This window comes from Lutra lutra, chromosome 9, assembly GCF_902655055.1.
Source record: "Lutra lutra chromosome 9, mLutLut1.2, whole genome shotgun sequence".
In the NCBI taxonomy this organism is placed as follows: domain Eukaryota; kingdom Metazoa; phylum Chordata; class Mammalia; order Carnivora; family Mustelidae; genus Lutra; species Lutra lutra.
Window position 1 is genome coordinate 3,566,300 of NC_062286.1, and position 16,074 is coordinate 3,582,373.

Below are 16,074 nucleotides of genomic sequence, written 5' to 3' on the forward strand. Positions count from 1 at the left end.
GCTTGCCGGGAGCTGGCCCCCTCTCCCTGCAGTCTCTCTTCCCGTTGCTTCGGATTCACTTCTCCACACGTCCTACCTTCTAGAAAGTGGTCGATTTTCTGTTTCTAGAATTGCTGCTCTGCTCTTCTGTCTCCTGTTGAGTCTGTAGGTGTTCAGAATGGTTTATTAACTATCTAGCCGAACTCCCAGGACCCGACAATATTTAGGTCTCCTAGTCCTCTGTCACCTTGCTCCTCCCTCCTGGACTGCATTTTTAAGCACAAAGTGTGATTCCATCATGGTGCCACAGCCATGAAGTCTCTGGCTCTATTACATAGCAGTTAATCCAATACCAGACTCAGCATCGGATCTAAAGTCAGGAGCTTCTGTGTGGTGTTGTCCTGCTCACTTTTATAGACAGAAACAAAGTATTAAAATCATATATCCTGATGGAGCCCTCCCTAAATGTCACTTGTGATGAAACTCTCTCAGCTTATGTGTGGGTGAAGAAGATGGAACCATGTTTTTCTGAGATTGAGGCACTGGATAGTTTGGTTTCCTACTGTTTTCTTTCAGATGGCAAGTCCATTTGAAGGTAGTAGATATCACAGACCCTGAATAACAGAATTAACCATCAATAAGGTATTCTATAACATACTGTATTACTTACTGATGATCCCCTATGTTCTGTCCACTCCTGATATAGCTGAAATCGTGACATTTTATAAATAGTATGAGGAATAGGAAGAGCAAAGTTGGCACGGCTGAAGTAGGGACACATTACCATGGAACTAATAGCCTCATTAGCCCTGCCAATACCACTCCTTACTGCTCCCAGCTTAACAAGGACCCTGCAAACTTTGCAATTATTTCTACTGAATCGTGTGCTCTTGAAATTTCATGTCTAATTTCAGCTAGGTCCCTAACCTATCAAGGAAACTCAAAGTAATACTAGTAAGCTGGATTTAAATTTTGCCCTCTCCCCTTTCCATCTCCAATCCAGAAAATATTCAGACAAAGACTTCCTACACTAATGGAGGACAAATAATCACATCCTTGAAAGAAATGCCTAAAATGCCTTCTTTCCTGTGTTCTACCTCAATTCCCACAGTGTCTCAGCCAATTTTTGTACAAGCGCTTTACAATCATACAGGGGCCTCATAAAGTACTTCTCAAGCTCCCAGTAACTTGGGGGGTGGGTAGAACAATCTGAGAAATTTTCCCAAGGACAGAACTGTGGCTCATATAGGCTAAGTGTATGAGCCAGGTCTAAGTTTATAAATTTAGTAAATGGGGATCCCAAGCCATAAAGTCAGAATTGTGTGTGTAAGTAGTCTCAGCACACACTCAGTGAACACCAGAGTGTAATGCGCAAGGAAAAGTGCTCATAATGCTGTTTCTATCGCACCCAGAAAATCAGTGCTGATGTCCTCTAAGTACACGGCAGAATATTTAGCACTTAAAATCTTGAATCAGTAGTTCTGATTAGTGACTAAAGAATATCGTTTTCTTAAAGTGGCAATCTGGATACCACATATCGTCTTTGGATTTAAGGCCGATCACTTTGGGGGAGAGGCAATTGCATGATTCTCATATTAGGCTTCTGGAAAATACGATCAAGTTTGGATGTGATTTATGTCAGTGAAGCGGGAGGTTTTATGTCTACCATATAGTTGAATATGTACCATAGAACAGCTAACCATGTTTTTACAGGGCAGAATAGGATACTGTAGCATTGCTGTAATTAACATTAACACAACACACAAACTACAGCTGGAGTAGCAAAGCTAGTAAATGCACAGCCAGAAAGTACTGTAAATGTCTTTCCTTCTACGCCTCAGATCCTATTCTTCATTGTTAGAGCCAAAAATACACTCACCAATATTTCACTCATGCTGTCATTTATTCACACAGAACACTCTTAGATCTCTCGTTGCTTTCTGCCTAGGAGAGGGTAAACAGAGGGACCCCAACTAGTATGAGAAAGGGCAGAGTTAGGCCCCGGGAGAGGTGCTAAATATGCGTGGACAAACTTGTTGCTCCCAGAAAAAGAGTGAGGCAGCTGAAGGACAAGACGCATGTACTCTGATGTAGGGGGATGAAGTGATTTTAAACCTGTGGGATGGCCACTGTGGCCTCTCTAAGAATTCCACCTGGAATCAGAGCAAGCGCAGATTTGTTCCCTGGATCCTGGGAGCACACTCCAGGGAGGATGACAGGCGCCTTCACTTCCCTGTTCACCCACCGCATTGTAGACTCACCTTGGAGATGCCCACCTGCTGCGTATGGTAGTGGATGTTTCCTTTGGAGGGTCCTCAAGTTTCCCACTTTTGAGGTCTAAGAACCCCTCAAATTCTATAATGACATGTGGCTGTAGATAAGGTTGTGTAGACCTTTACAGATTTCAAGCCTTCTGGAATCTTGTTCCTTAGGAGGAGAAAGGAAACAGAATCAATTTCTATTGCAAAAAAACACAAGAGTACATCTGACTACAAGACACCTGTCCTATGCTGACCTTTCCTCTAAGACAATCCCTATAGATTCATGCAAGAGAAAACAACAACAGCAACCAAAAAAATCAAAAACAAAAACAAAACACACACACACACACACATCCCTATAAGAATGAAGGCACTAAAATATTGGTAAGACATTGAAAGCATCAAACTGTGTTGCATGAGAAAGTTAACAGACAAGTTAAAGATGAAGAGTACTGTTGAAATGCTAAGTAGAGTGGCCTGGGCTGTGAACAAGGTCCCCATATGAGGCAGAAAAGGAGCAATGAGCTGGCCAACAGGAAGTCTGTCCCCTTTCTTGCTCTTGAATTTTCTCTTTCCTTCTTTGGCCACTCTCTCAAAGTAACGTTGACCTCTGGGTCTTCTTCCTCATTTCTTCATTTGCGCATCGATTTGAATGCCTACTAGGTGCCAGGCAGCTTGTCAGCTGGAGGGTACATATAGTGGAACAAAACATCCTCTGCCTTTAAGGGAATGTATGGTCAAGGAGGAGGGTCTTCTTTTCTAGGCATGATACAACTTTTATCATTCTACCTATACCATGCACTGTGATGGTGGGGACATGTGTAAGCAAAATTCACAGGAATTTTCTTGTCCTTGTCTTTTGTTCCTGTCTCCAAAATATACCAGGGAAACTGGGTAGAGGAACTTCATTATATCTTAGAGGGTTAGCACTGAAACCAGTCTTCATAAATAACCCAGGGGAACTTCCTTTCTGATAGACTCTGTCCCCCAAGTGTCTGCTATACTGAAGCACACGGACTCATCCGGCTGTCACTGGGGAAGACAGGAGTGTACATGTCGGATGTGGTGCCCTGGAGACAACCATCAAGTGCCAGAGAGAGCGCGGTGGAGCAGGACCAGCCACCGGCCAGGAACACTGAGGTCAAAAAACACAATTAAAAACTGTTCTGTCCATGCACACCCCAAGTGCTACCCCTCCACCCATGGCCTCCCTAGAGACCCCAGGGAACAGAGTGAGAATCATCACCTTGTCAACATGGTTTATAGTTCCAAACTTACTTATGTTCGTTAATGGATGCCCTTCAGCCTGAATAAAAAGTCAAATGGTTCTTTTCCCATCTCATCATTTTGCGGAGACCCCAAAGCTGAAAAGGGATAACAGGGCGGCTGTACATGGCTGGGCTGGGAGAAGCAGACAGGGCGGCGGAAGTCCGGCTATGTGGTGGGCAGTTAGACCTTTCCTTATCCACAACTACTGACCAAGTGCCTGTAGAAGTCCGGAAAGCAATTGATGGGGAAATTCTTCAGAGAAGCTATGTTAGAGAAGATGATTTGTGGTTCTTGGCTGATGTGTCAAAGTACCACGCAACTGGCTGGCTTAAACAGTGATTTCAGTCTGGAGGCCAGAAGCCAGAGACTAAGGTGTTGCAAAGATTGGGTCCTTCTGTGGACTGGGAAGGACAGTCCATTCCAAGCCTCTCTATCTGGCTTGACCATTTTCATCTGAACCCTGTGTGTCCTCACTCCATCTTTTCTCTGTGTTTGTCTCTGTTCCAAATTTCTCTTTCTTATAAAAGCATAACATCAGTCATCTTGGATTAGAGCTCACCCAAATGATGAGCTTCTGAGAAGAAGCCATCTTCTCAAAGGCCCTATCTTCCCCATCTGGAAGTACTAGCAGTTAGGACTCTGTTGTGTATATCTTGGGCAAACACAATTCAACCCTCAACACTCCAATCTCTGGTTCCTAAAAATTAATGTCCTTTCATATGCAAAACACATACATCCTGTCCCAAGATCCCCAAAGACTTAGCCTGCCCCAGCATCATCAGTCAATCCCAAATCATATCTAAATATCATCTAGATCAGGTATGGGGGACACTTCAGGCAAATTCCTGTCCAGTTGCAAACCTCTGAAACTAGACAAGTTATCTGCTTCCAAAGTACAATCGTGGGACAGACAAGGACAGACCTTCTCCATCTCCAAAGCGGGGAGGGGATCATGGTTGGAAACCTAGCAGGGATAATTCCACTCAACTTTAAGGCTGGACAACAATCCTCTGCAGCTTGAGGTTCTGCCCTTGGGTCCTGTAGGTGGCAGCTTCATCTTCCCTTCAACAGACTTCACCTTGTCTCTGAGCAAAGGGTTCCAACCCTAAGCTGTGGGGTCCCAGCCTGTGTGGGAGCTCAACAGAGGCTGAGGCACCTGGAAACAGGTGGCATGACTCCTACCTGGAGAAGCGAGGGCCCGGCCTGTCTGGGGCTGCCCAGCAGAGTGAGTAGAACAGGCTCTCCCAGAATCTCCCCTCCACAAAAAGAGGCAATACCCTTGCCCCCTTTCAGGTTTGCTTTAGCTCACTCTGATTCTTATCCCTGCCTGATTATGTAGAATCAGTGTGTGCTGTACACAGTGTTATGTATGCTATAGGGATGACACAAGCTAATAAAATTGTTTCAAGGCAAAAAAAAAAAAAAAAAAGATTGAAAGATGGAGAAAAGTCTTAATTACTTTCAATATCAAAAAAATGCAACAGAGACAGGCAGAGAGAGGAAGAGTGGGACTGGAGGAGAGAGAGAAGAAGGGAGAGAGAGGGAAAGACAGTAGAGAGGGAGAGGGGGAGGGGTAGCAGGGAGGAGAGGGGAGAGGGAGGGAGAGAGGGAGGGGAAGGGAGAGAGAAAGGAAGGGGGGAGAGAGAGGGAGAAGAAGAATGAACGGGAAGTAGCTTCAACATGGGCTAGAGAAGAAAGGAGCAGCAGTTCCCCATGTTCAGGAGTCTATGCAAAGATTTGGTTGAGTACAGGGCTGACACAGGGAAGGTAAAGATAGATCACTGGCCACAACTCATTGCTGAGTCAGAAGGAGTCACTGATCGGACTTTGCCTCATCCTACCCAGAGGGGAAAGGGTGCTGCATCTGACATCACTGGTGATCACCTTCTTGGTCAGGCCCATCCATAGGCACCTTCCTCCTGCAGTTCTAACAACCATATCCTGGAAATCTATAGGACATTCACGGGCAAGGTAGTTAGTAGCTCCTGGGTGCCTGGCCTTGGGGGACATCACCAAAACTGAGGAAGCCATCGTAGCTCTACATATGCATGTTTTCTCTAAGAAGAGATTTAGATAGGGGCACCTGAGTGCCCATTAAGTGACCTACACAGTTTCAGCTCAGCGTCCTGGAACTGAGCCCTGCATCAGCTTCCACACTCAGCGGGGAGTCTCCCTAACCCTCTGCTCCTCCCTGCACCCCTCTCCCCCCACTCACGTTCTCTCTCTCTTCTCGCTCTCTCAAATAAATAAATAAAAATCTTCTTAAAAAAATAGAAGAGATTAAGATACATCAATCAGGACAGTAGCCATGTGTAAAGGTACCAGAATTGGTAAGTGTTTACATTGTACTTCCAAAACTGGCTAGCTGTCCCTTTTCACTTTGCCCTCTAATAAACGTGCAAACACAAGTGCTCACGATCACACATCCTCTTCTTGAGTGTGTGAGACCAAGGCACTAGTCGGAAAAGGAACAGAGCCTCCAGGGAAGAGGTCTCCCCAGCACTGTGGAGAGAGGACTGGTATGGTCTCCCTCCCTCCCTACGCACTGCCCCTGAGGAAGTGCACACAACACTTTTGGGGTGTGTATGTCTCTCATTGTTCAGATGGCAAAGAGTTTCAGCATAACACGCAGGAGCCGTCTTACCAGCCCACCTTGCTGTCTACCCCCCGCCCCCCACCCGTTGGGGCACAGACATGAGGCTGCAGGACTGCAGAGCACATGGTTCTGTGCTTGGACTCCAAGGGCAGCTTAGAAGGATGGCAAACCTGGGTTTTTAGGAAATAGTTATTTACCTTTTATTAATTATAATAATTAATAGTAATAATAAATCCCTAGGTGTCCAGCCAACAAACAAATGCTTTTTTTAGAACAGCTTCTCACTTAAAAAAAAAAAAAAAAAGTTGAAGTTGATTAATGTAAGTTTAATGAAAATAAGTTTGTTTAAATTGCAGAAACAATTGAGTTCTAACAAATGCCTACCTAGTAGTACCAGTGTGAACATGTGAAACAGCTTTATTTGGAACCACAAATAGCCCTCCTGTAACTAGCTTGGTTTCCTTTGTGTGTAGTGTGCGCGCCCAGGGTCATGATGTAAAAATGTATTTCATATGGCAGGTCACGGTCAAAATAAGTTTGAAAGCCACTGCTCTATGCTGCACTGCCCTGTTGCTCCTTTGTGGTTTTGTTAATTGTGAAAGAGATAAAGCTAGAGGGGCAGAAAGAAAAGAAGCTTGCTTTGCCTACATTTGCAAAGGGGAGTGGATTGTGTTGAAGAGTGAAGGGCTCCATTGAGCATGAACTTGGGGAGTCCTAAGGGCTGGGCTGCCTGTTGCAGTGAAGAGTCTGGCTGTGGTGTGGGAACTGGGAGACCAGCTCAGCGTCTGTGGCTAAACTTCCGAAAGAGTCTTGAGAAGAGCCTCATTGCCTGCAGAGATGGTAGACACCAGCAGCAGTGATGAATTTTGGGGTGTGTGAATCAACAGGGAAATTCATTCACTGGACATTTACAGAACAGCTGCTGCATGCCAGGAACTGCTACAGACATTGGGCAACGAAAGGCTAAGATGACAGCGATAATAATGTTCTTGGGCATCTTGCAATGCGCAGGTGCGTTCTGAGCACTTGAGGATGGAGGCACAGGTGCTGACAAGGGTGTAGAGCTGAGGGGTGCATCGCTGCTGGAACGCAGAGGGGTGCTGCCACTGGGGAAGAGAGTGTGTGGTTGCTTACAAAATTAAATATACTCTAACTGTAGGATCCTGCAATTGTGCTCCTCGGTATTTACCCTGGAACTGAAAACTGAGGACCACACGCAAACTTCATGTGGATATTTATGGCAGCTTTACTCATAACTGCCAAAACTTGGAAGTGACCAAGATGCCCTTTAGTAGTTGAGTAGGTAAGTACACTATGGTCCATCCAGACCACGGAATATTACTGGGCACAGACACATACAGACACACGCGGATGAGCTGCCAAACCATGAAAAAACCTGGAAGAACCTTATTGCTAAGTGAAAGAAGCCAGGCTGAGAAAGCTACACACTGCATGACTGAAACTAGAAGACATTCTGGAAAAGGAAAAAAAAAAAAAAGCAACTATGGAAACAGTAAAAAGATCGGTGGTTGCCAGAGGCTGGGGGGAGGAATAGGGCATGATTTTTAGGCACAAATGATATTTGGAGCAGTTCACTAATCTGTATGATATGATAATGGTAGATATGTATCATTATCTATTGGTCAAAGCCTACAGAGTATACAACACCAAGAGTGAATCTGATGTAAACTACAGGCTGTGGGTGGTTATGATATGCCAGTGCAGGTTCACAAATTTTAGCTAATTTACCACTCTAGCAGGGTGTGTCCACGATGGGACAGGCTGTGAATGTGTGGGGACAGACGATATAGTGGAATTCTCTACACATTTCACTCAGATTTGCAGTGGACCTAAAACTACTCTAAAAAATAAATTCTCTTAAAAAAAATACATTGCTCATATGAATAATAAAAAGATAAAACATGAATTTTGGAGACAGTAGGTTTGTGCAATTCTTTTGTTATTATTTAAAGTCAAGGGCTATATGATGACATCCACTAAAGATAAAGGAGGGGGGAAAGGAGGGAGGGAAGGGAAGGAAAGATAATGGAAGGGGAGGGGAGGGAAGGGGAAAGGAGGGGAGGAAGGAAGAGAAAGAAAGAACGGACAAATGGATGGACAGGCACTGGGACTGGAATTTTCAATCCAAGGTAGAATATTCCAGTCTTAGAACACCTAAGCCACTGTTATTCAAACTTCAATAATGTCTCATTAATAGGGAATTCAGTGGTTTTAAAGCAACATTGTTTAAAGAAATGGAATAAAATGTAGCCTGAATTAAACTTAATAAAGACAGATATCCATTTGTGACACTTTGATTTCTGCTTTGTATGTGTATAACTTGCGTGCTCATCGTGATGTAAAATTACGTTTTAAAAGTTTCAGTTTTATGTTTTAAAAGTTTCTCTGCCCTGTGCGTTTCTGCCATGCTTTAATGAAGCGTACTCTTGGGCTGGGTGATTCAGAGATTAAATGAATGAGACTATCAACAAGATTATTTCAGCCAATTTGAAATGTGTCCTGATGCACCAAACAGGAAGTGACGGTCATTGGTAGCCTATGTATCGAGGGGAGGGGCAGCAGATGCTTAGAAGCCCTTCCAGCATTTTACATGGGTCTAAATGCAATGCAGGAGATCACTATGCGAAGACCAAGTGAAAAGAAAGTTGTAGGTAGATAGAATAAAATGCCAAGCCCCTAAAGCCCTGTGGGAACAATAGGGCAAAATGAGGTCGGGAGAGTCAGGTGAGTTCAGTTTACATGCGTCACCACATGTGAGGACACCTACAAGGGGGACCCCAGGTGGACAGAAGATCTACAGATCAAGCTCGGGATCCAGGTCTGAGGCGGAGATACAGACAGGCGACTGCACTGGGAGGGGCAGGGCTCATTTCAGGAGAGCAGACCAAGGGAGAAGACATGGAAGAACGGTCCTGCGCAGTATCATTTCAGCGAGGGAGCGACGCGAGTAGTCAGAGCACTTCTGAAACTGATATGTTCAACTTAATGATCAAATATTTACCCAGTGATATTTTCAGTGTATTATTTGCCTGGAGAATTGTGTCTTGTTCAGAGGGGAAAAGAACATTCCGTATGTATTCTGATGGTGTTCTCACAATTTTGAGAAATTTTGTAGAATATCTTATCCCTTACATAATAGTTCTTATAAATGAAGGGTCTTCTTTGTAAAGGTGCATTTGTAAAAGACAATAATAACCATAAAATTAGTCATGTGTAGCTCTAATGAAATGTAAATCTTAAGCCTCTGAATATGAATTATATCTCCAACAATCTTTACAGTTAGCAGGAAAATTGCATATCTTGCTTATAAATATGTAAATATTCACACATAAATGAAATATGTATTGGCTATAAAAAAGATGACCCCTTAACCCAATCCAAATGAATCCTACATTCAGTTGTTTTAAAAATAGCTGCTAAGTTTCCATTTTACTAAATTAGACTTTCAGGAGATGTATGGATCTTTACAGAGGGCCACATTTTCCATTTGTTAGCTTAAAATTCCTTTAAATAGTTGGTTACCGCTGATGTTGCAAACATCTAATTTTTATACTGTTCCTGTAAGAAGCATGAAGGTCTCAAACACATCCCTATGTCCTTCTTTTAAAACTTTTCATTAAAACACGAAGAAAGAAGGATGGAAGGAAGGAAGGAAAGAGGGAGGGAGAGAAGAAAGAAAAAAAATACAGATGAGTTATTTAGCAGTCTTTTGCTTTCCTGTCTCCAAATCCTCACTAAATTCAGGGACATTGAATCTTGGGGTAGATCATGTTACAAAATAGCAATCTAGGTAATCCTTTCTGAAAATTCTGACCTTGTCTACAGAGTAGAGAGGGAGGAATCCTCTCCAGGACCTTCTTGTTGTGCAAGTCCCCATGCCTGCTTTACCCATTCCAACCTCTGCAGTGTGTTGATCGAAAGACCCTGGAGTCACAGCACCGACCTCTCCTCATCCCCGCCTGCCTGCTCACACTAATAAACAACCCCGTTACTCTGGCTTTCTCTTCTCCAAAGATGACCCATCTTTCTCAGAACAGAAATTATGTTTCTTATCTGAAAGGGTAAATATTAGCTCCCATTTCCTTTCAGATGATCATGGCACTCAGAGAATAAACCCATTATTTTCCAGCTTGATTATACTCCCCTGATTCTCATGCTAAAGTTAAACATGATTTTTGCTATGGAGTGAAAAGGGCAAATGAATGTTGAATTGGCTGAAGATTTTCAAAGGCATTCTGTAGTCCAAATACTAGATGCAGGAAAATAATAGTTTGCATGAAAATAATGCAACTGAGCTAAATTATTTCAAGCCTTCTGGCTAGAGTATGGATTTGTCCTGTGTTGGGGGAAGAGTGTAGATCCACCATTCCAACCACCCACCCTCCTGTGGTGTGCCCAGTAGCTGGAAAGGCTGGGGAATGTGTGACATGAGCCAGGAAGGCAAAGCAGAGCTTGCCTTGTGGGAGTGAATATGAATTTTCACACACTGCCTTGGGTTTTATGCCTCTCCAGACTTCAGGTCACCCGGTATGCATGGCTATAAATTCCTCTGGTTCCGATGGCTCTAAAAAATAAATCGCCAGCACGACCGGCCTTTATGTCACAAGGACTGAAAGCAGCATTTTTCTTCAGGCTGCAAAAGGTGGGGGAGGGAACGGCGACGGTGGTGTATGTATTACACATATGGCGGTCTGTGAAAAATAGGAAAACGTGGTACCATTTTATGTATTGAAGACATCAGGAAGCTGAAATGCTTGGATAAGGCGGTATTACTTGCAGGAAGGGAACCTAAAAGGAAGCCGGTCTGGGTAATTTTACTAGTCCGAAGCGGCTGACTTCTCTTGTGAAACACTCTGGGCAGTATCTTGGGAATTACTCAAAGTTGCCAGCTCCCCAGCGCTGGAGGGTGTGAAGCCAGTGATGACGACAGACAATGAATAGGAAGCGGCGGTTTTCTTTTCATTTTACCCCCATAATATCCACAGATGGGTAACAGCGACTAAATAAAGAAACACAAAGAAAACGGGTTTCCAAGTAGCACAGCAGGCTCGACCGGGCATGGGGCTGCTTTAGTAAGGCGGCCCGATCTCTACGTGGCTGTTCCAAGAGCGGCCCGTCCCACCTTTGCACAGATACAGGACGTCTTCCGACTGCAAAGTTGGGATGCACCGTGTTGCCTCTTCGGTCCAGGTCGCTAACTGAAAGAGCGAGTGCCCCAGAAGGCGTGCTTGCTCCTTGCTAGATTTGCAGGATGACGCCGCTCCGGAGGGCGCTGGTGACCGGGAGGGGGAGGGGACAAAGAGGAAAAGGGGGAATGGGAAGGAATGGGGAGGGGGGAAGGGGACAGGAGGAGGGGTCGCGGGAGGGGGCCGGGGGAGGCGGGCCGGAGACGCATGGGAGGGGCTGTGGGGCAGCTCGCGGTCCCCGGACCGGGTTTAGAACCAGGCTCCGGAGTGGCCAGATTGAACGCGAGGACCCGGCCCCAGCCAAACCCCACAGACCGTTACTCCAGCCTCGGCCTGGGGCGGGACGCACGCGGCCAGGCGCAGCCCAAGCGGCCCGCGGCGTCTCCGCTCGCCACGGAAGAGGGAAAACAGACGGAGCAAAGGGACAAAACAGAAAATGCAGGCAGGGGAGGGAGAATGAAGCCTCTCGGGCTTTCTATGGCTCTCTGTGCCTTGGAAAAAGGGAGAAAGGGAAGGAGCGGCGAGAGCCCACGTGCCCGGAGGTGCTGTGTTAAAGCGCCACCTTCCGTCGGCCGGGGCGCGCGGGGCTCCCCGGCGGGCTCGGGCGGCGCGCGGCCCCGGGAAGCAGCTGCACCCCCCGGGGGCGCGCCGGGCGGCACCTCCTCCCGCTCCCCGCTCCGGCGGCGCGCGCGCCCTAGTGTGTGCTCCGCGAGGGCGGGCGCGCGGGCTCGGCTCCCTCCGACCGGCCTCCAGGGGACCCGGCACAAAGGGGCGCCGGACCTGGCCCGGACTCGCCCGGTCCGCCGCGGTGCAGGGCTCGGCTCCGGAGCCTCCCGGGGCGCGGCGCATCTGTGCACACATGCGGATTTTTAAAAAATAACATATTTTCAGACGTGCCTCCCCCTCTCCCCCACCCCCCATCTTTGCAAAGCAGCCCCGAGGGCGGGGGAGGGGGCGTGGCCGAGGAGTTAATAAAGGGAGCTGGGCGGAGCCGGCCGCCAGCCATTGGCTGGCCCGGGGAGTGATGTCACCCATATGACACCCTGATAACTAGTTGGGAGAGAGCCCTCAACTTTTTGCAGAAGGAGCGCGCGCGCCTGGGAGTGCTCGGGGTCCGGCGCTTGCGGCGGGAGCCACGAGCCCGAGAGAGAGAGAGAGAGGAGAGAGTAGAGAGAGGAGAGGTGTCCCGGGGCTGCCTCGACCGCCGCTGCCCTCCCGTCGCAGCCGCCGCTTCCGCGCGCGGGCGGCCGTCGCCGCCGCAAACGCCGCAACCGCTGTGTGCAGCCTGGAAGGGGGGGCGGGGGGGGGGGGGGAGCCGCGGACGCGGGGTACCGAGGACTTTGCAACTTGCCCGGGAAGGTGGAGGGGCGAGAGGGGGAGGGGGACCTCCGCACGAGACCGAGCGGCCCGGGTTGGAGCGCCCAGCCCCGCGGCGGATCATGGTGCAGCAGGCGGAGAGCTTGGAAGCGGAGAGCAACCTGCCCCGGGAGGCGCTGGACACGGAGGAGGGGCGAATTCATGGCTTGCAGCCCGGTGGCCCTGGACGAGAGCGACCCGGACTGGTGCAAGACGGCGTCGGGCCACATCAAGCGGCCGATGAACGCCTTCATGGTGTGGGTCCAAGATCGAGCGCAGGAAGATCATGGAGCAGTCCTTCCGGACATGCATAACGCGGAGATCTCCAAGAGGCTGGGCAAGGCGGTGGAAAATGCTGAAGGACAGCGAGAAGATCCCGTTCATCCGGGAGGCGGAGCGGCTGCGGCTCAAGCACAGGCCGACTACCCGACTACAAGTACCGGCCCCGGAAAAAAGCCAAAATGGACCCCTCGGCCAAGCCCAGCGCCAGCCAGAGCCCCGAGAAGAGCGCGGCGGGCGGCGGCGGCGGCGGCGGCGGCGGGGGTGCGGGCGGCGGCGCGGGCGGCGCCAAGACCTCCAAGGGCTCCAGCAAGAAATGCGGCAACGTCAAGGCCCCCGCGGCCCCCGCGGCCGGCGGCGCCAAGGCCGGCGCGGGCAAGCGGGCCCAGCCCGGGGACCTGGGCGGCGCGGGCGACGACTACGTGCTCGGCAGCCTGCGCGTGAGCGGCGCGGGCGGCGGCGGCGGCGGCGCGGGCAAGACGGTCAAGTGCGTGTTCCTGGACGAGGACGACGAGGACGACGAGGACGACGACGAGCTGCAGCTGCGGATCAAGCAGGAGGCGGACGACGACGACGACGAGCCGCCGCACCAGCAGCTCCTGCAGCCCCCGGGCCAGCAGCCGCCGCAGCTGCTGAGACGCTACAACGTCGCCAAAGTGCCCGCCAGCCCCACGCTGAGCAGCTCGGCCGAGTCCCCCGAGGGCGCGAGCCTGTACGACGAGGTGCGGGCCGGCGCGACCTCGGGCGCCGGGGGCGGCAGCCGCCTCTACTACAGCTTCAAGAACATCACCAAGCAGCACCCGCCGCCGCTCGCGCAGCCCGCGCTGTCGCCCGCGTCCTCGCGCTCCGTCTCCACCTCGTCGTCGTCCTCGTCCAGCAGCAGCGGCAGCAGCAGCAGCGGCGCCGGCGACGACGCCGACGACCTGATGTTCGACCTGAGCTTGAATTTCTCCCAGAGCGCGCACAGCGCCGGCGAGCAGCAGCTGGGGGGCGGCGCGGCGGCCGGGAACCTGTCCCTGTCTCTGGTGGATAAGGATTTGGATTCGTTCAGCGAGGGCAGCCTGGGCTCCCATTTCGAGTTCCCCGACTACTGCACGCCCGAGCTGAGCGAGATGATCGCGGGGGACTGGCTGGAGGCGAACTTCTCCGACCTGGTGTTCACGTATTGAGAGGGGCGCCCCGCTTCTCGCTCTTTCTCTCCGCGGGGTGCAGAGCAGGGTTCCTCGGGAGGAAGTCGCGGTGGTCATGATGATGATGATGGTGTCGATGGTGTCGATGGTGGTGGTGGTAGGGTGGAGGGAGAAGAAGACGCTGGTCTTGATATGATGTCGTGACACAAAGAAATTGGAAAAGATGATGAAAATTTTGGTGGAGTTAAAGTGAAATGAGTAGTTTTAAAACATTTTTTCCTGTCCTTTTTTTGCTCCCCTCCCTTCCTTTATCGTGTCTCAAGGTAGTTGCATACCTAGTCTGGAGTTGTGATTTTTCCCCCCAAATGTGTTTTTGTAATTACTACTTCTTTTTCCTGAAATTCGTGATTGCAACAAAGGCGGAGGGGACAGGGCGGGGGAGGGGAGGGAGGACCCGCTCCGGAAGGCGCTGTTTGAAGCTTGTCGGTCTTTGAAGTCTGGAAGACGTCTGCAGAGGACCTTTTGGCAGCACAACCGTTACGCTAGGGAGTTGGTTGGAGATTTTTTTTTTTTTTTTCTTAAGAGATCTTAAAGAACTGGTGATTTTTAAAAAAAAAAACAAACACAAAAACAAAAAAGGGACCATTGCAACTTTTTTATTTTATTTTATTTTTTTGGAGGGAGAAAACTGATGTCTTCTATGCATCCGATTCTTAACAAAACTGCAGGGAGCTTGAAAAAATGCAGACTGTACAAACGCTCACAAAAAAAAAAAAAAAAAAACAAAAAACAAAAAAAAAAAAACAAAAAAAAAAACAAAAAAAAACTGTGAACTGACTTAAGATCAGAGTTTACTTTTCAGATCAAATTGTTTATGGTTTTACAATGTGATTTCTACTTGCCAACTTTTTTTTTGTAACTTGTTCCCTTATACCTCCTTGATTGAATACCAGACAGCCTAGACCTCAGTACAAAAGGTATTGAAACATTTTTGATACATAACAGACCTCAGTCTTTTTTAAAAATTAATATATTTTCAGGCGTATTTTTGTACAGTGAAAAGGGAACATTCTTGCTGTGTTTTTTCAGTAAGACTTTCAGGCACTTCTTCCCTTTTGATTTTTTTTTTCCTTTTTTATTTTTTTTATTTTTTTTAATTTTTTATTTTATTTTTTTTTTTAGCATGCAAGTATGTTGGTACGTGATGTCCTGGTTTAAAAGGATTAAAATTTTTAAATAATCCTTGCATCTAAAGGCCTTGTGGTTAAAAAAAAAAAAAACTTTTTTTTTTGTACAGCTATAGTAGAGATTTGTTCAATATTTGTAGGTTAAAGATTTATTGAAAATGGTGATATAGACCTCAGAGCTGTTATCTTAGTTTAAAGATTGTATATGTACTGTACTATACTAGGACTTTATGTATCTCATACGCTGTGATATGTGGATGGGGCCCCAGATGGAAGGTTTGAAACTGGATTCTCGATTTTTAGCAAAAAAAAAAAAAAAAAAAGAAAAGAAAAAAAAGGCACATAGTTTAAAAAGTTTCTCATTTTGTGCAATATAATCTAAATAAAGTACAGACCATCTGCATATTTTGTAGCAAATGGTGGCAAAGCAGACTCAATGCACTGTCGACATCCTTGCCTGTTTTGTTTTGTTTTTTTTTTTTGGTTTTTTTTATTTGTTTGTTTTTGTTTTTTGGGGTTTTTTTGGTGCTGGAAGTCTGTATCTTGACAATTTTAATAAATCAGCTGGAACTGATAGAAACTCGCATCGCCACTAGTCTCTATGGCAGTCAAACTGGAGGTCCCGTTGTCGCAGCGCAGTGACGAGGCCGTTGTGTGCGCGCGTGGGAGCGGGGGTCAGGCTGGAGGTGTTGAGGGCTCAGGCGGATTTCTTCCAACTCGGCCTTCCGCGGCTAGTTACGAAAGCCAGGGAGCAGGATTCTTTCTCTGCCTTCCCTTTACTTCACACCCCCCCACCTCCATTTCCTCGTC

General features: G+C 47.9%; 1 protein-coding gene across 1 annotated transcript; it reads left to right on the top strand.

Annotated features, from left to right (window-relative positions):
• The first annotated feature begins 12,643 nt into the window (after nucleotides 1-12,643).
• Nucleotides 12,644-15,844, top strand: SOX11 (SRY-box transcription factor 11). Its single transcript, XM_047747226.1, is given in 6 exon segments — nucleotides 12,644-12,820; nucleotides 12,822-12,929; nucleotides 12,931-12,966; nucleotides 12,969-13,010; nucleotides 13,012-13,082; nucleotides 13,084-15,844. Coding segments are annotated over 6 exon segments (1,359 nt in total). The 5' UTR covers nucleotides 12,644-12,751; the 3' UTR covers nucleotides 14,117-15,844.
• Nucleotides 15,845-16,074: the final 230 nt, after the last annotated feature.